The sequence below is a fragment of the Rhinopithecus roxellana genome, chromosome 19 (assembly GCF_007565055.1).
Source record: "Rhinopithecus roxellana isolate Shanxi Qingling chromosome 19, ASM756505v1, whole genome shotgun sequence".
Lineage (NCBI taxonomy): Eukaryota > Metazoa > Chordata > Mammalia > Primates > Cercopithecidae > Rhinopithecus > Rhinopithecus roxellana.
This window is the reverse complement of record NC_044567.1, coordinates 47,205,729-47,229,706: the sequence shown is the minus strand read 5'-3', so window position 1 is coordinate 47,229,706 and position 23,978 is coordinate 47,205,729. Positions and strand designations below refer to the sequence as shown.

General features: G+C 48.7%; 2 protein-coding genes across 2 annotated transcripts in view; one reads left to right on the top strand and one right to left on the bottom strand.

Moving 5' to 3' along the window:
• GLP2R (glucagon like peptide 2 receptor) overlaps positions 1-4,536 on the top strand; it is a 67,978-nt gene extending 63,442 nt beyond the window's left edge. Inside the window, exons 12-13 of the mRNA XM_010358266.1 lie at positions 2,209-2,250; positions 3,606-4,536. Of these exons, the coding sequence (XP_010356568.1) occupies positions 2,209-2,250; positions 3,606-3,941 (378 nt within the window). The 3' untranslated portion in view covers positions 3,942-4,536. The remainder of the gene's footprint in view (positions 1-2,208; positions 2,251-3,605) is intronic.
• Positions 4,537-12,295: 7,759 nt separating this feature from the next.
• Positions 12,296-23,326, bottom strand: RCVRN (recoverin). Its single transcript, XM_010358267.2, has 3 exons — positions 21,766-23,326; positions 15,523-15,634; positions 12,296-12,779 (listed from the first exon to the last, which is right to left on the bottom strand). The coding sequence occupies exons 1-3, from the start codon at positions 22,144-22,146 to the stop codon at positions 12,670-12,672; spliced, it is 603 nt and encodes a 200-aa protein (XP_010356569.1). The 5' UTR covers positions 22,147-23,326; the 3' UTR covers positions 12,296-12,669.
• Positions 23,327-23,978: the final 652 nt, after the last annotated feature.

The window sequence follows — 23,978 nt, the reverse complement described above, 5'->3', positions numbered from 1 at the left end:
GACATTGTGTCAGTAAAAGGAGTCACAAGGTCATCCCAGATTCAAGGGCAGAGAAAACTTGGTCTACTTTTTGAGGTGAAGAGCAGCCTGAGCCCACAGAAAGAAGAGGAACCATTGGGGCCATCTCTGGAGACTAGCTACCAGCATGGAAGATTTGTTCCTGAAGCCAGCTAGCGCTCTGCTCATCACCCTGCACTGCTGAGGAACGTGCGGAATCAAAGTGACTCTGCAGGGTGTTTTGTACCAGGACTGAGCCAGAAAACACTTAGAGGGCTTGTGTGTGGGCAGAGGCCTCCCACCTTCTGGATACTCCTGCCATGTTTCCCTGCATCCCACCAGGCAGAGGTAAGAGCACAGGGTGGGCAGATGTTGGGGGAGCTCCATTTGGTGGATCATTTTAGAAACTCCACCATGGAAACTGGCAAGAACAGGCATCAGCCCTAACAGCTTCCTTTTCATGCTGCTTTGGAGGGTTCTTTACTCTTCCAAGAGCCTACTGCTTAGAGAGTTCCACCAGCCTCCTGCAATCAGTGGAGCTTTGGAGAGACTGCCAAACAGCGGTGACATATGAAGTAAGAGCCATGTGTTCTGTGGAACCCACTCCCTTCACACTTGCTTAATCTAGAATGAGAACCAGACCCTAGGATGTTCCTAAAACTGTGAAGCAAGCACCCGAGGAAGTGAAAAGACACATTTGTCATGTGGAATCCTATTTTAGCCAACTTGTTTGTGAGAATCCTGGCACCCTGAAAGCCAGATCCTCTGATATCATGTGCCTGGAGGCAAATATTACCTGTCCCGCCAACCACATAGGGCAGCTGTGAACCTGTGACCAGATTGCATGTGTGAAAATGGTTAACTGGTAACACGATGCCCCTGTTATGGAAGCTATCGCCATGGAATATCTAGGTGCGTAAGAGAAGGGAAATTCCACACTCATGGGCAGAATCCAAGCATTTGGTTGATGTCGTGATTGTCAATGTGGAGATCCTGGTCTGGCTCCCGAAGGGACATGCTGAACAAGGCTTACATAAGGAAGAGCAGAAAAGCCTTCCCCAGTGCCACGTTTCATTGTCATCAAGAGATATAAGAGGAGTCAGCCTGCCATCGGGACCTTCACCCTGTAGTTGGAAATGCATCCTTTCCTTGTGAGTTCTGGCATTTTATAAGAGTCTTTCTATGAACGTGCAAGTACTTGAGCCATGTGCACACATCCAGCTCCAATATATCAGACACACTGCCCAAATGCCACAGACCCTCACATCAGTTAGGGACAGCCAGGATAGGTAGGTAATCACAGTGACTGTCTTTCAAATCAGGATATGTAGGAGCCTGAGAAAGACAATGGAAGCAAGCATTAACTGGAGCACCTTTGATTCCAGCCCATTGGGCTGAGTATTGTGGCGATGGTCATCCTGGAACATGGGAACCACATGACTGACAACCCTGCCAGAAGCTCAGAGAGTAGGGAGGGTCAGGGACTGAAAGGAAAGAATGCAAGTCGGGCAAAAAAAAAAAAAAAAAAAAAAAAAAAAAGGCCAGGTGCAGTGGCTCATGACTATAATCCCCACACTTTGGGAGGCCAAAGCAGATGGGTCACCTGAGGTCAGGAGTTCAAGACCAGCCTGCCCAATATGGCGAAACCCCGTCTCTACTAAAAATACAAAAAAGTAGCAGGGTGTGGTGGCATGTGCCTGTAATCCCAGCTACTCGGGAGGCTGAGGCAGGAAAATTGCTTGAACTCGGGAGGCGGAGGTTGCAGTGAGCTGAGATCATGCCACCGCACTCCAACCTAGTGACAAGGGTGACACTGTCACAAACAAGCAACATTAACCAGTGCCCACTATGTGCAAGTAGGGGGGCAACAGTGACCTTGCCCAGTATTTGTATAATTGAATGAATGACACAAGGTCTTGGGGGTTTAATCATCATTGATCCATGTGCACCTGTGAACACCTAAGCAAACACCTAGGGTGATATGTGGGTGCGGCGGGGGTGGGGATGGCGCTGAAATGTCAAAACAAGAGCAGATGCCATGGAAATCCAAGTTAACATAACCAGTATGACTAATCCTAGTTATCGCAAGCAATGCAGTTGCACGCCTTTTCTGGGGACTCCTACGACCTGTGCAGGGCTTTGGATGTTGCCAGTAACTCTCAGACACATCTCCAGAGTCAGATTTTATGCCGTGTCCTCCTTTCGTTTCAGGGGTTCCTGGTGGCCTTGCAGTATGGTTTTGCCAGTGGAGAGGTATGATTTCCACGTTGCCATCCTGGTTGCATGTGAGGCTGGGGCTGCAATCCTGCCACCTCTGGAGGTTCCTGTGGATGTGACGGTGCTCTGGGGGAATGTGCAGTGACCAGCTTGAGTGGGGACAGATTTGTATTGTGAACTTCCAGTACAGAGAGCAGGGGGCAGCTTAGACAAATGGAAAACAAGGTGTCGGATGGGTATAAAGGAGTTCAGACCCCAGCACTGGCCCTGCTGAGATGCAAGGAATATTCAAGTGTGACAGAGGAAACAAGCTTGAACCTCGGAGTCCAAAAATCTGGCTTCATGCCTTCGTTCGCCCTTAGGAGGAGCTCTGTGAGTTAGCTGGGTTGCTGCACTTCATTTAGCCTCACTTTCCTGATCAGTAACATGAAAGTAACCATCATCCCTGCTTTGTAGTCTTGTCCTGGGTATGCTGAGCACATAGTAAATGCTCAACACCTAGGAACTATGATTACATTAAAAAAATAGTTTTTTTTTTTTTTTTTTTTTTGAGACAGTCTCGCTCTGTTGCCCAGGCTGGAATGTAGTGGCATGCTACCAGCTCACTGCAACCTCTGCCTCCCAGATTCTAGCGATTCTCTTGCCTCAGCCTCCTGAGTAGCTGGGATTATAGGTACCCACCACCATGCTCAGCTAACTTTTATATTTTTAGTAGAGATGCGGTTTCGCCATGTTGGGCAGGCTGGTCTCGAACTCCTGACCTCAAGTAATCCACTCACTTCAGCCTTCCACAGTGCTGGGATTACAGGCGTGAGCCATGGAGCCTGGCCTATTATTACTTTTAGTTATTCATATTATTGCATAGCCCCACCAGCTCTCTGCTTCCCTGGGAAAAGGTTTGATAGTGGGAGGGGCAGAGGCCAGAACAGGTGTTTTCTCCTGTCTTTAGGAGTTGGTAGAGTTTCCAGTTCCCTTTCAACCTCCTCTTGCCCTACTACAAGTATAAATATTTATTTCTATCTCCTCCTACTAGAATGTAAGCTTCTTGACAGCAAAACCATCTTCTGTTTTGCTCACTGCTGCTTCTTCTGTACCTTCACGCAGGGGGCTCCTTACCCTTCAAGCAGGTTTCAGCTCACATGCCACCCTGGCAGAGTCCTTTCCTGAACACCATATCTTAAGTTTTTGTTTCTTTACCACATTGTCCTGCTTAATACTCTCAGTGTCATTACCACCTGATATATTTATGTATCTTTGTTTCTCCTTGTCTCCCCGTTACAAGGTAAATTTCCCAAGGGTGGCACAGACTAGCTTCTCAATTAATATTTGCTAAATGGACACATGACTAAATGACTTCAAGACGGTAACCTCTCCCTTGTCTCACCTGGCAGGTGAAGGCTGAGCTGCGGAAATACTGGGTCCGCTTCTTGCTAGCCCGCCACGCAGGCTGCAGAGCCTGTGTCCTGGGGAAGAACTTCCGGTTACTGGGAAAATGTCCCAAGAAGATCTCGGAAGGAGATGGCGCTGAGAAGCTTCGGACGCTGCAGCCCTCGCTTAACAGTGGGCGGTTCCTACACCTAGCCATGCGAGGTCTGGGGGAGCTGGGCGCCCGGCCCCAACAGGACCATGCACGCTGGCCCCGGGGCAGCAGCCTGTCCGAGTGCAGCGAGGGGGATGTCACCATGGCCAACACCATGGAGGAGATTCTGGAAGAGAGTGAGATCTAGGGTGGAGTTCCACCATGCCGGCTCTGCTCCCAGGGACTCTCAAGAGGGCCCAAGAAGAGGAAGCAAAGCGGACACACGTTGCTGGGCACGGACTCATTCTCGTTCCATTTGCCATGCCACTTTGATGTGAAGGCTATCACAAGGTTCTTCAAGCTGTGTATGAAAGAGACTGTGTGTCATGCTCACAGCCTCTGCCAGCTCAATAACCCCCACGAGTGTGTTCCAGAATGCCCACCAGACCCTAGAACCAGGCTCTAAATTCAAGCAAATGAAGCGCCACCAAGAAGAGAGGTCTCCTGTTACATAGAAGCCAGCCAGTATCTCTTCCTTTACCCCTCAGGGTGCATGCTTTCCATCTGAGGTTGGGTTTAGGGTGCATGAGAACCTTCCTAGGAAGCTTTTAAAATGCAGAATCCTAGTCTTGTGGCTAAGATTCTAAGACAGTGAGTCTGGGACAATGGCCAGGAATTGGAGCTGTTGAATAAGCATCCCAGGTAATTCTGCTGCAAGCCCACCCTTGGAGAACACTGGACAGGGTGGGAGGGAGCTAGAAGCACCCCCATGTGGCCATGGCAGGATGCTGCAAGAGACGTTCTGCTCTCCCAGCTCAGCTGGGGTGTGCCTGCCCTCCCTGGACAGTGTGTAACCCCATGTCACCCGCCAGAGTGCCACTCCTCTCTGCTCTTCCTCTCCTATTGAGTCTTGTCCCTCTCTCTCTTTGCCTCAATTCTCTGTCCCTGTGCAGCAGGAGTTCTGCTTGATCCTCCCTTTGAGCATTGGCCCCAGTGCCTGGGGACCCTCTGAATGTTGTCTTTGGTCCATTCCTCTCCTTTCTGGCTCTATCTACCTTTCTGAGGTTGGCTTCTACAAGCCTGATTTACACCACCATCCTCCTGGGGCAAGGAACGCCCCCACCGTTTTTGGTTTGCCATTGATGCATTGATGGTCACATCTGGTGTCCCAGGAGGTTGACCTATAACTCTCCATGGCCAGCTTCCCTGCTGATCAGAATTCTGTTTGCCCAGTGGGAATAAATGCTGAAAGCAAGAGGGCCCAGGTAAAGCAATAGGACTCTGGCTGGATCTGGACATGCCCAGGGCGGCACTGAGAGATCTAGGACTTCACATCCACCAGCCTGTGGGACCTTTCCTGCCTACTGTGACCCATGGAGGCTGAGGAGGGCCCAGGAAGTTGGGGTCAGGCGCAGTGACTGAAAGTATAAGGCAAGAGGCTGTAGGAAGATCAAGGGAGGGACATCCTTTGGAAACAGTGTGTTAACGCACAGGAGTGTCGCTTTCATGGTATGTAAAATGCATGTGTACGTGGGTGGGGTATGTTGCTATGGGACTAAATACCACCTTATCTTTGGAGGAGTCAGTATGATACTCCTCAAGCAGGGCTGCCATATTTAGCAAACAAAAACATGATACTCAAATTTGAATTTCAGACAAATAGTCTTCTTGTATAAGTATATCCCATGGGCATATTTTATCTGAGATTGGAATTTAATCATGCGTCTTGTCTTTTACTGGCAACTCTGTTTTCAAGGATACTTTGCCACAGGGCTGGGACTAGGGTGAAATAATCAAGGCACTCATCTCTAAAAAACTCAAAGTAAATGATAAAAATAAATCATATTTTAATGCAATATTCTAAAAAAAAATTAACAAACTATAGCCCATGAGCCATTTATAGAAATGAAATTTGATTGGAACCAGGGGCAGGATAAGGGTGAGGCAGGAGAGGCCCAGCTCCTGCAAGTGCAGGCTCTGGTCCTGACTTTCAAATGTCTATCAGGGACTTTTTTTTTTTTTTTTTTTTTTTTGAGACGGAGTCTTGCTCTGTCGCCCAGGCTGGAGTGCAGTGGCGTAATCTCAACTCACTGCCAGCTCCACCTCCCGGGTTCACGCCATTCTCCTGCCTCAGCCTCCTGAGTAGCTGGGACTACAGGCTCCCGCCACCACGCCAGGCTAATTTTCTGTATTTTTAGTAGAGACGGGGTTTCACCATGTTAGCCAGGATGGTCTCCATCTCCTGACCTCATGATCCTCCCGCCTCAGCCTCCCAAAGTGCTGGGATTACAGGTGTGAGCCACCATGCCCAGCCTAATGTGAATTTTTATTTTTAAACAATTGCATTAAAATATTATTTATATTAACTATGGGGACTTTTGGAGCCCCCTTAAAATTTGCACTTGAAGTGGGAGCCCCACTTGTGTCACTCATAGTCCAGCCCTGATTTTAGGATGGGGATGGAGGCAAAGGCATCAGGCAAGTAATGAAGCAAAGGTTTATTTTTTGGTGTCCAGATTATCCATAGCTCATTCATGAAAATCTGTGTCTTTCTATTTTTCTCCTTTCTGCAAATGTCCCTGCCTCGGCTCATCAGCCAGTTAGCTCCTAGAAAGCTGGGGTCATCTCGTATTCCCAGCAAGTACCCAGCACAGTGCTGGTTCAGAGCAGGTGCTCCACACACATTCCTGGAATGAGACGGTACAGAAATGGCTCTCGGGAGCCTCAGATGCTGCTGGGAGTAAGTGATCCATGACCTTACCACTAAGAGGAGAAACTTTTTCTCAAAGCATTTATAAATACTCCCTCCACCCCTCACTCTACAAATAGGGTGATCAACACGTACTGCTTGCTCGTTCTGCTAATGATTAAAACAAGTTTATTTAATTTGATTTGCATTTTGTTGATTCTTTTACATTTGTTTCTCACTGGAGGTGAAGATCTCTCCCACTTGTGAAGAATGCGATGCACTATTCCTGGCCAGAAGTGAGGAGAAGGGCTGTGGTGTTTAGCCGGGGACCAGAGCGCTGCAATATCTTACATTTGGTCTTAGGGACCGGAAGAGTGGACAGAGGCGCCGGGACCAGAAGCAGAGGTCAGAGTAGAAGGAGAGTGTCTCTCCTTTTATAGACCACTCCCTTGGTCACTCAGCGTGCGTGCTGCTTTGAAGACCTAGTCTTGTGGTTCTCAATCCTGGCATTACAATTCCTTGGGAAGCTTTTTATTTATTTTTATTTATATTTATTTATTTATTTGAGACCGAGTCTCACTCTGTTTCCGAGGCTGGAGTGCAGTGGCGTGATCTCCGCTCACTGCAACCTCTGCCTCCTGAGTTCAGGCAGTTCTCATGCCTCAGCCTCCCGAGTAGCTGGGACTACAAGCATGAGCCACCATGCTTGGCTAATTTTTTTATTATTATTATTTTTAGTAGAGACGGGGTTTCACCATGTTGGCCAGGTTGGTCTTGAACTCCTGACCTCAGGTGATCACCTGCCTCGGCCTCCCAAAGTGCTGGGATTACAAGCGTAGGCCACCGCGCCCGGCCCGCTGGGAAGCTTTTTAAAAAGGCCAATGAAAGGGTCTGACCCTAGAGATTCTGATTGAAATGGTCTTAATAGGCCTGGGCATTGGGATTTTTTATAAGTTCCTGAGTGATCTTTTCAAAATTGTGGCAAAATATATGTAACATAAAATTAACCATTGTAGCCATTTTTTTTTCTTTTTGTTTTTTGAGAGGGAGTCTTGCTCTGTTGCCAGGCTGGAGTGCAGTGGCACAATCTCGGGCTCATTGCAACCTCCACCTCCTAGGTTCAGGCAATTCTTCTGTTTCAGCCTCCCGAGTAGCTGGCACTACAGGTGCATGCCACCATTCCCGGCTAATTTTTGTGTTTTTAGTAGAGATGGGGTTTCACCATATTGGTCAGGCTGGCCTTGAACTCCTGACCTAAGGTGATCCACCCGCCTCGGCCTCCCAAAGTGTTGGGATTACAGGCATGAGCCACCGTGCCCAGCCAGCCATTATTAAGTATACAGTTCAGTGGCATGAAATACATTCTTACTGTTGTGCAGCTGTCACCACCATCCATCTCCAGGACTCTTTCATCTTCCTGAACTGAAACTCTATATCCATTAAAAAATAGCCTCCCATTCTTCCCTCCCCAAGCCCCTGGCAACTTCTACGTTCTGTCTCTGTGAATTTGCTTATTCTAGATACATCAGATATAAGTGGAACTGTATAGTATGTATCCTTTTGTGATCGGCTTATTTCACTCACCATAATGCCCTTAAAGATCATCTACCTTGTAGTGTGTGTCAGAATTTCCTTTTTTTAATGCTGAATAATATTCCATGCATACCACATTTTGTTTATCTGTTCATCCGCTGATGGACACTTGGGCTGTTTCCATGTTTTGGCTGTTGTGAATAATGCTGCTATTGGTAGGGATGTTTAAACATCTAGTTTCTGCTTTTAAAATTTGAGTATACCTACAAGTGGAACTGCTGAATCATATGGTGATTCTATATTTCCCCCAACAGCTGTGCCATTTTATATTTCCACCAGCAATGCATGAGGGTTCCAAATGCTCCATGGCCTTGCTGACATTTATTTTCCTATTTTTTTATGAAAACCGTTCCTAATGACTGTGAAATGGTATCTCATGGTGGCTTTGATTTGCATTTCTTGAAAGACTAATGACGTTGAGCATCTTTTTATGTGCTTGCTGATTAGTTCTTTGTAAGTCTTCTTTAGAAAAATGTCTATTCAATTCTTAGCCCATTTTTCAATTGGATTGTTTGGTTTTTGTTGTTGAGTTGTAGGAATTCTTTATGCATTCTGGATATTGATACCTTATCCGATATATTCTTTGCAAATATTTTCTCTCATTCTGTAGATTGCCTTTTCGCTCTCTTGATAGTGCTTTTTTATGTAGAAAAGTTTTAAATTTTGATGAAGTCCAGTGTATCTATTTCTTTTTCTTTTGCTGCCCGTGCTTTGGTGTCAACGTCACCTGCGTGACTTTAATACAGGACCAAGGTTGAGAATATTGGCTGAGGCAGACGGGAAGGAGGTGAACCCTTCTCTGGAAAGTGACAATACCTTGCTGAAGTCCAAATGAACTGAGCCTTTCTCCCATGTAGCATTTAGAGCTCAGAAATTCTTCCACAAGCACAGACTCAACTGACTCTCACAACTTGTAAGTGATAGGCAATGTAGGTGTGGTTGGCCCAGTTTTATGGTTATTTTAAGGGATGGTCATCCCAGCTGGAGCCTGACAGCCTGAGACACAGACATATCTGGGCTTGTCTGATGAGTTTATATGACCATTAAGGGACAGAAATGGGGGTAGAGGTGGACAGCAGCATGCTGGCTGACCCCACCTGGCTCCATGGTCAGAGTCTGAGCCTGGTGAGAGAAGAGAAGCTCCAGACAAAAGCTAGAAGAGCTGTTTCCAGGAGGCAATGACAAAAGCTGTTTCTGTGACACATGCTACTTCCCATGGGGCTGTTCTGATGGACGCTAACCTAGAAGGTTCCTCAGCAGATCAGCACACAGCTTGGGCACATTAGGAGCACTGTGGCCTCACCCGTGATTAGGAACATGGTACTTGGGGGCAGCAATGGCACCTGGCACTAAGGAACCTATTGGTGAATCTGTGTGGGACACCTCCTGGAGATGCTAAAAATGCCCAAGAGGCACTGCACAAGGCGCTGGGATCTTATGTGGGCAGGTGGCAACAGAAACTGGGGCAGTTTGGATTATTGTTCTTAATGAGACCCATTTCTGCCCTTGAATTTACATGTACTTGAGGAGTCAGGGATCTAGAGACGGGAAATGACTTCTCAAGGTCTCTATAGTAGACATCTATTTTTAGAATCTGCCCTCCTGATAGTACCCCAATTTTCCTTTTGGAAAAACCACTCATCTCCTACTCTCAGCCCATGGAACTTGAGTTGTCCTGACTCTATCCTCAGTTCAAGGACGGGCATAAAAATCTGCTGGCCAGGCAGAGCAGCACATCCTTCTGGCATCAGATGTTGAGTCAGGCTGGGCATATAACTAACCAGGAACAGTGAGAAGCAATCCTAACACTTCGGCTGGGACTCTTAAGAAAAAGCATTTTCTCTTTTCTGCTGAAATTGGAACCATGAAGAAGGCAGCCTGGATCTGCCAGTGACCATCCTGCCAGCATGAGAACCACCTGTCTGAGAATGGTGGTGACAGCAGAAAGCAGAACCAGGAGAGGGAGAAATGAACCCTGAGATATCGTTGGAGCCCCTGGATTAAGCCAGACCAGAAGCCAGCCCTACTCCTAGAATGTCAGTTATAAGAGCCAATCAATTTCTATTTGTGCCACAACAATTTGTGCCAGGTCATCTACCGTTTGCATCTGGAAGAGTCTTGATGTCATAGCTCATCACTATCTCCACCTCCTCTTCCCTTCAGCCAAGTTGAACTTCATGCTTTATTTCCCACAGAGTGTCACAGAACTGTACAGAATCCCAGCCCAAGTGGTCCTTCCGCCCCAAGCTAAAAAACAGAGGTGCTAATTAGGTTTTCACTCTTTGGTTCTCCACTGGCCACTGGAAGCTCCAGGGCCCCCTTTATGTCTCTCATTGAACCACAAACCAGCAAGGACCTGATTATGTCGTGTCTGTCCTTTTAGACTCAAGTGACAATGATAGCCTGACCTCAGAGAGAAGTGAAAAGCACCAGCCTCATCCTCCAAGCAACCAGATTCATTCATGGAGTGTGGTGGAAAGAGTATTGGAGTAAGACATTGAGCCCTTTGGTTATATTCCTGGAACACTCTGGACTGGACCCACAGGGTCCTTTATCTCCCACTGAACAAGCGCCTATATATAGCCCACTATGTCTACATGGGAGAAGTGTCTTGGGCAGATGATTCTAATAATAATCCTTCTCCTCCCAGAACCTCTGGGCTCATGCCTTATAGCCTCCCTCCCCTTTCCAGCTCTGACACTGTGCTATCCTAGAGTTCTCTATCCTGCTGTGTCCAGGTCAAAACTATTGGAGAAACCTGGTGTAATCAAAAGGACTCCAGTTTAAGTACCAACTCCTACTCACACTTCCTGGCCTCAGTATCGTCATCCGTACTATGGAGACAACATCTCCATCAGTGAAATAGTGACGGCAGAGTCTAGCATGGTGCATGGCTCCTAAGTGTTTATTCTCATGTTTGCTCTCCACACAGAGGAGTGCTCTCTGGCAGTGGTGGTTGTGTCATCTCTGTGGCTAAAGTGGGGTCTGGAGGCATCACCACACCACCACCAACTGGAGACTCCCCAGCCTCGAGAGGTTGCAGACAGGTCAGTCAAGAATCCAGGGCATCCATGCATTTTTCCGACCTCATCTTGGAACTTGAGGCTGGAGAATAAATGGACCTTCAAAGCAACAAACCCAAGGATCTTGGAGAACCCACTGATGGAGTTCCTGGGTATCCCAGGCCCTGGAGCTTTGAGGAGGCAGTGGGGGGCTGGTGGGTAGCCCTGACCTGACCTTGGATCCTCAGCTGGCCGCCCCTGAGCAAGCTGCTTCCTGTCATTGGGACTCCTTTTCCTTGTCTCTAAAACAAGGGGCTTTAGGGCCATCTGCGGCTCTGCCTTCACCTCTTACTATATTGAAGCTGAACTCGTCATTGTTCCCTGAAACCTCAAAGGCTCCCTGTATTTCTCATCTCCATAGATGGCATTGCTGTTCACCCACTGCCCCAGCTACAGACCTGCCTGCCATTACTGCCCTCCCACCTCCTCCCCGCTCAGCCAGCCAGGTGGATGCTACCTCCTAAATGTATCCTTATTGGGTCTGGTCCTCTTCATCCCATTGCCTTTCCCCTGGCCCAGGCCATCTGGGTGACTGCAAAAGCTTATTCATCAGGCTCCCTGCCCCTAAGGAGCCCCCAATCACTCCCCTCTGACTTATTTTAGCCTGCTGGGGACTTCTCTTACAAACATAAAACCTTCCTACTTCCAACTCCACAGTGGCACCGCCGCCCCCACGGTGAGCCCCCAAGTGCTTACCACGGGCTGCAGGGAGGGCTTTGCATGGTCCAGCCCCCACCTACCTTTTAGGCTCCGCTCACACTTTGCTCTCCTTCCTCCTCCTACCCTCCAGCCACCCTGACCTCCTCCTGGAACTTGAAATGGTCGTTCGTGCCTCAGTGGCTCTGTGTTGGCTGCCTTCTGTTTGAGCCTTCCCCACCCCCACCCCGTCCCCCACCTCGTGTGCAGTGGGTCTGAATTTAAATCTCCCTTCGTCAGGGATGTGGTCCCTGATCCCCCCCTGACAAGTCAGCCCCTTCCACTGTGTCCTCCCCTGCTGCTCTGCATGTTTCCATGGTAACCTGGGCCACTGGTCATGGCCTCCTTCCAGCTCCATTGCCCCCTCTGGACCGTGAGCTCCACGAGAGCAGGACTGCGTCAGGCTCATTCGGCACCAGAGCAGTCCAGCCTAGGGCTGCCATCGCAGCACAACCTTGTCTTTGAGGTGCGGCCGACAGAAATCATTTCCTTTCCAGGTGAAGGATGACCAGCAGCCATGTGCCCAGCTCAGCTTACATTTATTGGAAACTGCTTACCCAGCACTCCACAAAGGAGCTTAGAGCGGGGTGACACTTAGGACTCCTATGGCCTAATCCTGGGATTAGCACAGGGCCATGGGCTGGTGGGCAGAGGGAGGGGTGGGATCGGGGATGATGGGAGGGACGCTGAAGACTCAGGAAGAAGGAACTAGTGGGTCACTACAGATGCTTCAGTTTGGCAGGGAGCTGTGCTGTGGGCTTGTGTTCAGGCCTTTCTCTTGGCCCTGGGGTGGATGTGTGCATGTGCGTGCGTGTGTGTGTGTGTGTGTGTGTGCACACGCGCTCACGGGTGTCGTGTGAGTGATGGGTGGAGGGAGGACAACTGAGCAGTTGGCATCAGGCATTCTTTATCTTTTCCTTCACTTTTTGAGGCTCAAACTGGATCAGTCGCAGAATTTCCTTATTGGCCAGGGTCCCCTCGATGAATTCTTTCTCCGTAAGTTTATCTGTGCATTGGGAAAAAATATATACATACATAAAACAGCCAGGATTGATAGCCAAGCAAGCTGCGATGAGGCTGACATCCAGCCAGTCTCCCCAGTGTGAATGTATCTATTATGAAAATATTGAATACTCAGTGGCCCTGAGTATTCAATATTCTCCCACCCTGATCCAGACACCCACCTCCTTTCCCATGACCCTTGGAGCTCCCTGGGGACCAGCAAAAGGCGGTAAATGACTGGCACTGGAGGGGGCCCCGAGATGCCAATCTTGTGCTATGTGCCTCTTCCGATCGGCTGGTGCCCCTGCCTTGCTGGTTATTAAATACTTCAATCATGAATATTAATTGTTATTCTATTTTCTGTATTAGCTCAAGTTTCAAGGATCAAGTTCAGGAGGAGCTTCTGGGGTTCTGAGCATAGCAAAACAATCTAGGTGTCAGGCCCAGAGTCTCAGCCAAGAAGCAGGGAACAACGTCCCCATAGACATAGGGGTGAGAGGTGAGGGGCCCAATGAGATCACACCAGGGGGAGTGTGGCTTGCAGAGAGGTCTCTTTGGCACCTGTAGCACACAGGCAGCCCCTGATTCCTGGCTGACAACTCCGCCAAGACCCCTTCCTATGCATCCATCCCTGCAACCCCCAGTCTCATCTGCCTCCTTATCTGGGATCAGGACTGAGACAGCCTTGTTGCAGCCACACCCAGTTTTCTGGTGTTTTTATCAGGTGATTTACTGTATTCAGATCAGTCCAGTTAAATGTACGGTCCTGGGCCCAGATGCTACTGTGCTTGGAGCCAAGGTCCCCACGGGGAGCGGAGGTGGGGTGTACAACAGAAGAGCATGAGATGAAGTCCCTCCCTGGGAAACTGTTGATCTGGCGGGGAAGGCAGTCACACACAGAAATACCTCTTGCATGAGACAGATGCTCCTTTCTGTTGTATGTTCACAGTGCCTAGCACAGAGTTGGTGCTCAACAAACCTTTGCTGAACTGAATGTGATTTCTGACTTATGCTCTGGGCGTTTTTGGATACCCTTAATCCCTTCTGGGTTAGGATCCAGGATGGCTTCCTGCATAAGTCTTGGGTTTTAATATCCCAGCCACCCCACAGAGAGCTCACAGAGAACCCGAAACTCCCACCATCAAAGCCTGACTCTGCCGTGAGGCATTGTCTCCCGATGGGCCATGTGGAAACACATACAGCATGTCACAAACAGGAGTAACACGTCAGCCTCTGACATCATGCCCTCCTGGGGTGTTCACTGGGGCGGTTTCCAGATGAGCAAACAGCAGAACACAGGGCTCAACACATGAACAGACCCAGAGGGAGGTCAGGAAGCCAATTAAGGAGCCAGTGGGCGAAGTGCCGAAAGAAGGCATCTTGGCAGCCAATGTCTGTGCAAGGAGGAGAAAGTGCTCAAAGGAGAGGTGCCAATCAGGGCCGATGACGGAAAGATGGGTAAAGTACCAAGGCCTGAATTTAAGGAGGCACTCACTTTGAGGTCCTGTGAGTGCATTGTTGATCCCTGAGAACGAGCGCCTCCTTAAATTCTGTATCCTATGTCCCTCCTACCCCAATGACCTTCGTGCTTCTCTTATTACATCATTTGTTGTTGTTGGCAGATTAGGAGGGGCAGGATCATTTCTCTCTGCCCTTATTTAGCATCCTGCTCAGGTTTTTCTTCTTGACCCCGGTGGGAGACTGCCCCCAGAGGTCACCAAAGGGGTTAATACAGGACCCTTCGATGTGTTTGGGCCATGCTGTGTTTTATCAATTGAGACACATTGCATTTTTTAAATCTCCATGGCTGGCTTCTCTTAAAAAAAAAATCAAATGATGTCTCAACCATGGGTTCCATATTCCCACATGGAATACGCTGGAAGCCATCAGACCTGAGGTGCACCCTGTGCTGTTTGCCAATCCGCACTGCTTGTAGATTACTGTCCACATGACTTGTTTTCATCATTCCTGCCCCTCCAGCCCCATGTGTTTGCAGCCCCAGCCTGATACCAGCTCCTTTACCGCATCCTTCTTGTGCTGGCCATGAGCATCACAGACACACAGCCCCAGCAGCCGAGGGCTGGAGTCCATCACTGCCTACAATGCAGGATCACGCTTCCTGAGGGCTGCTTCCTGCCACTGACTGACAGGGCAGGAGCACCAAGACTGACAGGGACACTGAGGACACCCCGTCGACTCTGTCAACACTTCCTCAGAATGCACTGTCTCGGGCATTACTTACCTAACCTTCCTTTCTTGCCTAACCTTCCTTTCTTCCCCTCTCTCCCTGCCAGGGGTCAGATCTTCTTGGCAGTCTGATGGCTTTCTCAGCCTTCTCTCGATTCCTACCTGTTTTCCTTCATCAGCCTTTCCTCCTATAAATCTCTTGCAATCTCATTTAAATCTAATCCTATCTTGGTGGTGTTTCTCAGAGGACCCAAACCAACTTCCTAAAGTAAAACCATAGCAATTTAGATCCCACTGACTTGGGACTTGAAATTAATTCAAAGGTAGGGTGAGCTGAAGTTTGCTCTTGTTCTAATTGTACAGAAAACAGTTTTGGCTCCCACTCACCCTTAAGGCCATTCCCCCTGTCGAACCCTTCAGACAGCTCTAAAAATATACAGTGGAATGAGGTGTCCCTGTCCTGCCTGGACACTGTGACTCAGAAGAATAAATCTTTTTGGGGTTCCCAGGGAATAGTCCATGGTTGAAAAATCAAAGGCAACGAAGGAAAAGGAATTCACCATCATCATTCTTTCCGAAGTACTTCCAGATCTTCTCAGCTCGCTTTTCCGGCGTGTTTTCATCCTCTGGAAGGAGCTTCACGTCCTCGGGAGTGATCATTTTGAAAATAGCCTGTACCAAACAGAAAGAAAGAACTCGTTAGGAGGAACTTTAAGGGGTTGGCAACCCCGGAAAATCCACATCTTACACTGTATACACAAAAATCTACTCAAAATGGATTAAAGACTTAAACATAAGACCTCAGACTGTCAAACTGCTGGAGGAAAACAGGGGAAAAGCTTCTTGATGCTGGTCTTGACGATAATTTTTTGGATATTACACCAAAAGCACAGGCAACATAAACCAAAATGAACAAGCGGGATGACATCACACTAAAGAGCTTCTCCACATCAGAGGAAACAATGAACAAAATCAAAAGGTAACTTATGGAATGGGGGAAAACATTTGCAAACCATGTATCTTATAAGGGGTTAATATCAAAAATACATAAGGGGCCAGGTGCGGTGGCTCACGTCTATCATCCCAGCACTTTGGAAGGACGAGGCAGGAGGATCACCTGAGGGCAGGAATTTGAGATCAGCCTGGGCAACAAAGTGAGACTCCATCTCTGCAAGAGAAAATTAATTAGCAGAGGTGGTGGGCATGCCGACAGTCCCAGCTACACAGGAGGATGAGGATTGCTTGAGCCCAGGAGTTCTAGGCTGCAGTGAGCCGTTTTTGTACCTTTGAACTCTAGCCTAGGTGACAAGCAAGACCCTGTCTCTTTCTATATATAATATACACATTGTATATAATATATAAGGAACTCCTACAACTCAATAGCAAAAGACCAAATAACACAATTGAAAAATGGGCAAAGGAGGCTGGGCGTGGTGGCTCACGCCTGTAAATCCCAGCACTTTGGGAGGCTGAGGCGGGTAGATCACCTGAGGTTAGGAGTTCAAGACCAGCCTGGGCAACATGGTGAAACCCCGTCTTTATTAAAGACAAAATTAGCCGGGTGTGGTGGTGCATGCCTGTAGTCCCAGCTACTCGGGAGGCTGAGGCAGGAGACTTGCTTGAACCTGGGAGGTGGAGGTTGCAGTGAGCCAAGATCACGCCATCGCACTCCAGCCTGGGTGACAAGAGCAAAACTCTATCTAAAAAAAAAAAAAAGAAAGAAAAAATGGGCAAAAGACCCAAATAGACATTTCTCCAAAGAAGACGTACAAGTGGCCAGCAGGTATCAAGAAACCCATCACTGATCACCAGGGAAACATAAATCAATACCACAATGAGATATCACCTCACGCCTGTTAGAATGGCTGTAATAAAAAAGACAAGAAATAACAGGCATTGGCAAGGGTGTGGTGACAAGGGAACCCTGCTCCACTGTTGCTGGGAATGTAAAATGGTACAAACATTATGGAAGACACATCAGGGACTTTGGGTCACCTCCATCACAATGTCCCTCAGTGCCCGACCAGCCCGTGGGAGCAGATAGCAGTTATAATACAGATGTACAGGCCCCCACCTGATCTACTAAATCAAAATTCCTGGGCGTAGGACCTGGGCATCTGTATTTTTGAGGCCCTCATAAGGGACAGGGAATTCAGGGAAGAGACAAACAAGACTTTCGCTTCTTATTTTGTACCTTTCTGTACTGTGATTTTCTAACCATGTAAACATATTAACTTCACTTATTTAAAAAAATGAAAATAAGAAAGAAAAAGCTTCCTGATGCAAATATGACGGCAGTCCTGAGGTTGGAGTTTGGGAATCACTACCTCAGACCCTACTGCCTAGAGGTTTTAGAAGAGTAAACCTCTTCCTCTGGATTCATACTGTACCTCAGTTGCTCAGTAAGACTGACTTATGGCAATAACGGCTAACATTCTAACATTTGTTGAGTACTTAATAAGTGTCACTCCCCTTTCTTCTTTTCTTTTGTTTTCTTTTTTTTTTTTTTCCAAATGGGGTCTTGCTCTGTTGCCCAGGCTGGAGTGCAGTGGTGCAATCATGGCTCACTGCAGCCTTGACACGCTGGGCTCAAGCAATCCTCCCACCTTGGCCTCCAGAGTAACTGGGACTACGGGTGCGCACCACCATGCTCAGCAAGTTTCTTTGAATTTTTTGTAGAGACAGGGTCTCACTATGTTGCCCAGACTGGTCTCAAACTCCTGAGCTCAAGCAATCCTTTCACCTTGGCCCCGCAAAGTGCTGGGATTACAGGCATGGGCCACTATGCCTGGCCTAGGTGTCGCTTTTCTAAACATTTTTTACACCTAGTCTTCACAATAACCATATGAAGAAGGTATGATTGGCCCCATTTTATGGATGAAAAAAACGGAGACAACTAACTTGCTGGAAGTCACCCAGCTAGAAGGAGAAGAGTAGAGATTTGAATCCAGGCATTTTGATTCTAGAATTGGTATCCTTGTGTTACGCCATAGCCCACTCACCTCCTTATCACTGGAAGGTCTTGGAGAGCATTGGGCAAGGCTAGGGGAGGGAGAGAGAGGCATCAACAAGAACTTTTCAAAGGTCTTCCCATTGGTACAGCAAGACCCTCATTTAACCTTCTGCTCAAGGACGGGTTCAGCGAAAGGCTTAGCTTTGGGCTCAAGGATCCCATCCTTCTCACCTCCCTCCCCTCTAATAAAGCAGTTGGGTATGCAATGTAGGGGAAGCATGAAGTGTCCCCAGACCTGTGAGATCAGGGAAAGGGACAAGGGGGCTCCATGCACCCTTCCAGCTCCAAGTTTCTAGGATTCCACTGGCTCAGGAACACCAGCGCCGGCTGGGTCCTGAAGGGACACCCAAGGGTGTAGGTCCTTGGATGCTGAGGGCAGGCAGGTATGTTGGGTGGCAGCTGGGAGGTTACTGGCTCTGGCCAGAGCCTTCTGCCTCCCTGGAGACACTTGTGAGCAAGGCAGGCAGGGGCAATAATGGCTGTGAAATTATCCTGGAGGGAAGGTCGATAGCTTTGAGAAGTTCCCCTTCAGCCCCCTGGTGCTGGAAAAAGGAGCAAGGAGACCAAAGCCAGCAGCCCAGGGCAGCGGCCTCACTGGCAGCCCTCAGAGCCCTGAGCTGGACGCAAGTGTAGGTGGTTCCTATACTCCTATCCGTCTGTGCAGGGCCTTGGGTACCATGTGCAGGTGTGCCAGCCAGAAGCCGGGAGTGATTGCCTGCCCACCCCACCTCCAACACAGAGGGACAGACCTTCAGGGCCTCGGGAAAGGCTGCAAAAATAATCAAATCCTCACCCTGGGCCCAGGAAGGTAAAATGGTTTTCCCACAGCAACACCGCTAGTTGGAGTCAGAGCTGGGACTAGAACGCTTCACTTGTGACTCCCCCAGTCAGTGCTCTGCCCATGAACTTGTAATCTGGTGAACAGCAGAGCCTTCTGCCACCTTGCACAGCCCCAGCCATTGATGGCCTCTCCCTCCCTTCTTTCTTCTTTCTTCCTTTCTCTCCTCCTCTCCTTCTCCTCCCTCCCTTCCTTCTTTCCTTCCCCTTGCTTCACTCTCTTTCCTTCCTGACTTCCACCTTCCCTCTCTCCCTCCCTCATTTCCCCCTCCTCCCTTTCCTCCTACTTTTCTTCAAGGAGTATCCATTTGTAGGCTTCTGCTGGGCCCCGCATTGTTTATGGCGCTCTGAAGACTTAGGCCCTGTCCCAGGCCACCCAGAGACCCCACAGCCAATTTGAGGGAGCTTTCTCTGCAGGCTGTGCCAAGATAACAATGAGGGAGACACATGCCTGCCGGAATGGGAGGCCCGACCTGAGCATTGAGGATAAGCCCATGAACCACAAGCCGCACACTTTGCTGTTTTATTTATGGTTTCTCCTAATAAGGGTGGAAAATTTTTGTGCATTTGTAATCATGCAAATGAAGGCATGATTACAAATGCATACAAAGTTATATAACATCTGAATAACAGTCTCTACTAACAGGAATGGAATTAGAATAATAAAGCAAGTGGCAGGGGCAGGGGAATTGAAAAAGAATACGTAAAAAAAAAAATCAAATGAAAGAAATTAGAACTGGTATAATAGGAGAGAAATGGAAACAACCCTAATGTCCAAAAACATAGGAATGTTCAATAATTTCCACATTTCCATAAGCCAGAATTCCAAGCAGCTATTAAAAGTGTTCTGGAAGAGATTGGGTGCAGAAGCTCACCCCTGTAATCCCAGCACTTTGGGAGGCCGAGGCGGGCAGATCACCTGAGGTCAGGAGTTTGAGACCAGCCTGGCCAACATGGCGAAACTCTGTCTCTACTAAAATACGAAAATTAGCTGGGCGTGGTGGCGGGTGCCTGTAATCCCAGCTACTTTCAAGGGTGAGGCAGGAGAACTGCTCAAACCTGGGAGGTAGAAGTGGCAGTGAGCTGAGATAACGCCACTGCACTCCAGCCTGGGCGACAAGAGTGAAACTCTGTCTGAACAACAACAACAAAAAACTGTTTTGGAAGAATATGTAATGATATGGAAGGCACTCATGATAAAAGAGTAACTGAAAAATGGATGATAAAAATCGTATGTGAATATGTCATAGCTTTAACATTGTTTAAAAGTATATGGGTAAAAGACTGAAAAGGTATATACCGATATACTAAGAAAAGTTTCCCTTGGATGTTTTCCTTGGATGAGGCAATTTTCAATCTCTTGCCTAGGTTTCTAAATTTCATGAGTTACTTATACATTAGATAAACCATTTTCAAGACACCTACGAGGTTGGTGGAAAAGGAATTGTGGTTTTTGTCACTACTTTCACAACAAAGGATCTGACACAAGGACAGTATGGACGAGGGAGAAGGCGTGTTGGGAACCATGGTGGAAGCGTGTACACCTCACAGGGAACCTGTCAGGAGCCGGGGAGCCATGCTGTGCATGGCAAGTGCGGGCTCAAGGGTGGTACGGGCGATCCGCCCCACGCTGGGGAGAACATGAGAACTAGAACTCAGAGTTCATGCCCCCAACTTTGACCTCTTTCTACTTTATATTTGAAGCATATTGTGTGTTTAGAATGAACAGCGATTCAAGTTGAATGTGTACTGCCGAAAATTTCAAAGGATATTTTAACAAAGGAAGGAAGAAACAAGGATGGAGAGAAAGAAAAAATGTAAATACAGTCATGTGTCACTCAGAGACAGGAATACATTCCGAGAAATACATCTTTAGGCAATTTCCATGTGGGAACGTCATAGACAGTCCTCGCACAAACCCAGATGGCAGAGCCTACTACATCCCTGGGCTCCACGGTCCAGCCTTTTGCTCCTATGCTACAAACCTGTGCAGCATGTGACTGTCCTGAGTGCTGCAGGCAGTTGTCACATGATGGTAAGTATCTGCACATCTAAACATAGCTAAACATGTGGTAAAAATATAGTATAAAGATAAAAAATGGGCCAGGCACTATGGCTCATGCCTGTAAATCCCAGCACTTTGGGAGGCTGAGGTGGGTGGATTGCCTGAGGTCAGGAGTTCGAGACCAGCCTGACCAACATGGTGAAACCCCGTCTCTACTAAAAATACAAAAATTAGCCGGGCGTGGTGGTGGGCACCTGTAATCCCAGCTACTCGGGAGGCTGAGGCAGGAGAATTGCTTGAACCCAGGAGGCAGAGGTTGCAGTGAGCCAAGATTGCACCATTGCACTCCAGCTCTGGGCTACAGAGTGAGACTCCATCTCAAAAAACAACAACAACAACAACAACAACAACAACAAAACACCAAGATACAAAATGGTAGAGCTGTCTAGGACACTTACCATGAGTGGAGCTTGCAGGATTGGGAGTTGCTCTAGGTGAGTCAGTAAGCGAGTAGCGAGTGAATGTGAAGAACTAGGACATTACCGTCCACTACTGCAGACTTTATAGATACACTTAGGCTACACTAAATGCATTTGAAAAATAAAGTAACTGTGCTATGACATCACTAGGCAATAGGAAGTTTTCAGCTCCATTACAATCTTATGGGACCACAGTGGTATATATGGTCCATAGATGACCCAAACATCGTGAAGCAAAGCATAACATGGCTGTATTAGGAAACATTCAGATTCTGCTTCAGGAAGACAACGAAGCTGTGGGTAAGTGCCCACCCCTCTATCAATATCAGCCTCTTGGAGCACCACGCTCTCAGAGCCAGTGGCCTGAATCCCCCGCTCCACCCACAGCTCCACTCACTGTGCAGCAAGGGGCCCCCAGCCCCAAGTGACCCCAGCGCCGCCCAGCCAGAAGGGGAGAGGGGAGACTGACCATGACGATCTCCAGCACTTCATTCTTGCTGATGGTCCCGTTACCATCCACGTCGTAGAGGGAGAAGGCCCACTCCAGCTTCTGGTTGGTCTTGCCTGCGGAGGTCATATGCAGGGCGATGACGTACTCCTTGAAGTCCAGGGTGCCGTCGAGGTTGGAATCGAAGCTGCGGAACACATGCTGGGCATAGGCCTTGGGGTCAGTGTCAGGGAAGAACTTGGCGTAGATGCTCTGGAACTGCTGCTGGGTGATACGGCCACTGGGGCAGTCCTTTAGGAAGGACTGGTACCAGGAGCACAGCTCCTCCTCTGAGAACTTGGTGTTCAGCTGCAGCTCCTCCAGGATCTCCTTGGACAGGGCCCCACTTTTGCTGTTCCCCATGGGTGAGGAAGAATGGGCAGCGGCTGCGGAGTCGCTGCGTGGGTGGGACGTGCGTGGTCCCCTGGCCGCAGGCTGGCGCTCAGGGCTGGTGTGAGCTGAAGATGGAGATACTGGTGGCTTAGGAGGATTTGCGACCAGTTCTTCGCAATCCTTGAAGGGAGGAGGGGCCCAGGAGCTTTGTGGAGGTGGGTAGGTGCTCCCAGAACCCTACTGAGATTAAAATAAAGAGCCCAGGGCAGGCAGGCAATTCATCTCGGCCTCCTGGGAGGATACTAGAACAGCACAGGAAGTTGGAATCTTCAGAGCTGGGGCCTCCTGCACCCCCAGCCCCAGCCCTCTAATGGCAGCCACATTCCCTGTTTCTCTTCCTCACTAACTCTGAGCATCTCAGGGCAGGGCTGGCATTTCACATCAAGCCCTAGAATGTAGTGGTTAGAAGCACAGGCTCTGGGGCCACCATGGGTTCAAGTCCCAGCTTGGCTACTTAACTAGCCGTGTGGCCCCAGGCATGTTTCTTCACCTCTTTCCACCTGGGACACTCTTCTAACCCTTCACTGCAGTCTCATCTCCGCTTAAATGTCACCTGCTCAGCCAGGCCTATACTGACCCTCTATAGCACACCCCCCACTGTCTTCGGCATGCCCCATGTCCCCTCACCGGAATGAAAGCTCCAGGAAGGATAGGATTTTGTCTGTGATGCATTTCCATTTCCAGAACCTGATAGGCTTGGGCCCCCATTAAGCCTTTCTTGAATAAATGGGCATCATAGCATCTACCACACTGTCACTGTGAGGCTGATGTGAGTCAATATGTGTGACACACTTAGAACCTGGCACACGGCTAATGCTAAACACTCGTTTTGTTACTGCCCATCAGTCACAGGGAGTGAAGGTGAACTGCCTGCAGGGACCAACAGGGGGCAGCCAGGCCTGTGTCACCTCGGGAAGGGGCTGCCAGCGAACGTGGTCACAGGGGAACGTGAGATTTTTTTTTTTTTTTTTTAAATTAGTCAAGAGAAATCCAGAAATCAGAATTTTCGATGCAATTTCCATACTTTTCAACTTTGGCAATTAATTTGAAATTTAAAAAAACACGGCTGGGCGCGATGGCTCACGCCTGCAATCCCAGCACTTTGGGAGACCGAGCAGGGTGGATCACTAGGTCAGGAGTCCGAGACCAGCCTGGTCAACATGGTGAAACCCTGTCTCTACTAAAAATACAAAAAATTAGCTGGGCGTGGTGGCGGGTGCCTGTGATCCGGGCTACTTGGGAGGCTGAGGCAGGAAAATCGCTTGAACCCGGGAGGCAGAGGTTGCAGTGAGCCGAGATCGCGCTCTTGCACTCCAGCCTGGGCGACAATGCAAGACTCCGTCTCAAAAAAACAAAAGAAAACAAAAACAGAAACAAAAACAAAATCACAAAACATGGTGCGGGCCAAACAAAATCTATCTGCGGCTCCATGGCAGGCTGCAGGGTATCCATCCGCAGCAGACTTGGAGTGAGCAGGCAAGAAAACGTGTTTGCTGAGTGAATGGGTAAATAACTGAGTGATCAGAGACAGGGAGCTGTGCAAAGGCAGGCTTCGCGTCCCTGCAGCGCAGCAGGGAGTATCAAGCATGAGGAAGCACCCTAGTAAGGATGCTGCACACCTGGATTCTTGTCACCCAGAGGGAAGGGAGGGTGGGCGTGCACATTCCTTAGCGGAGGGCAGTGCTCGAGGGGACACACTCAGAACCCCAGCCTTGCCGCCGTGGAGAGTTGTCTTTTTTTTGCCCTGGGGTATGAAGTATGAAGAATAAACCCCACAGTCTCCAGGAAGGTAAAGTGGTTTT

Bases quoted from the DNA above. Each gene is read 5' to 3' on its own strand.
- RCVRN (XM_010358267.2), bottom strand. From the start codon at position 22,146: ATGGGGAACAGCAAAAGTGGGGCCCTGTCCAAGGAGATCCTGGAGGAG. The intron at 15,635-21,765 runs GTCAGTCTCCCC...TGTTTGGTACAG, and splicing joins AAGTGCTGGAGATCGTCATG to GCTATTTTCAAAATGATCAC. The intron at 12,780-15,522 runs GTGAATTCCTTT...CCCAATGCACAG, and splicing joins CTTCGGAAAGAATGATGATG to ATAAACTTACGGAGAAAGAA.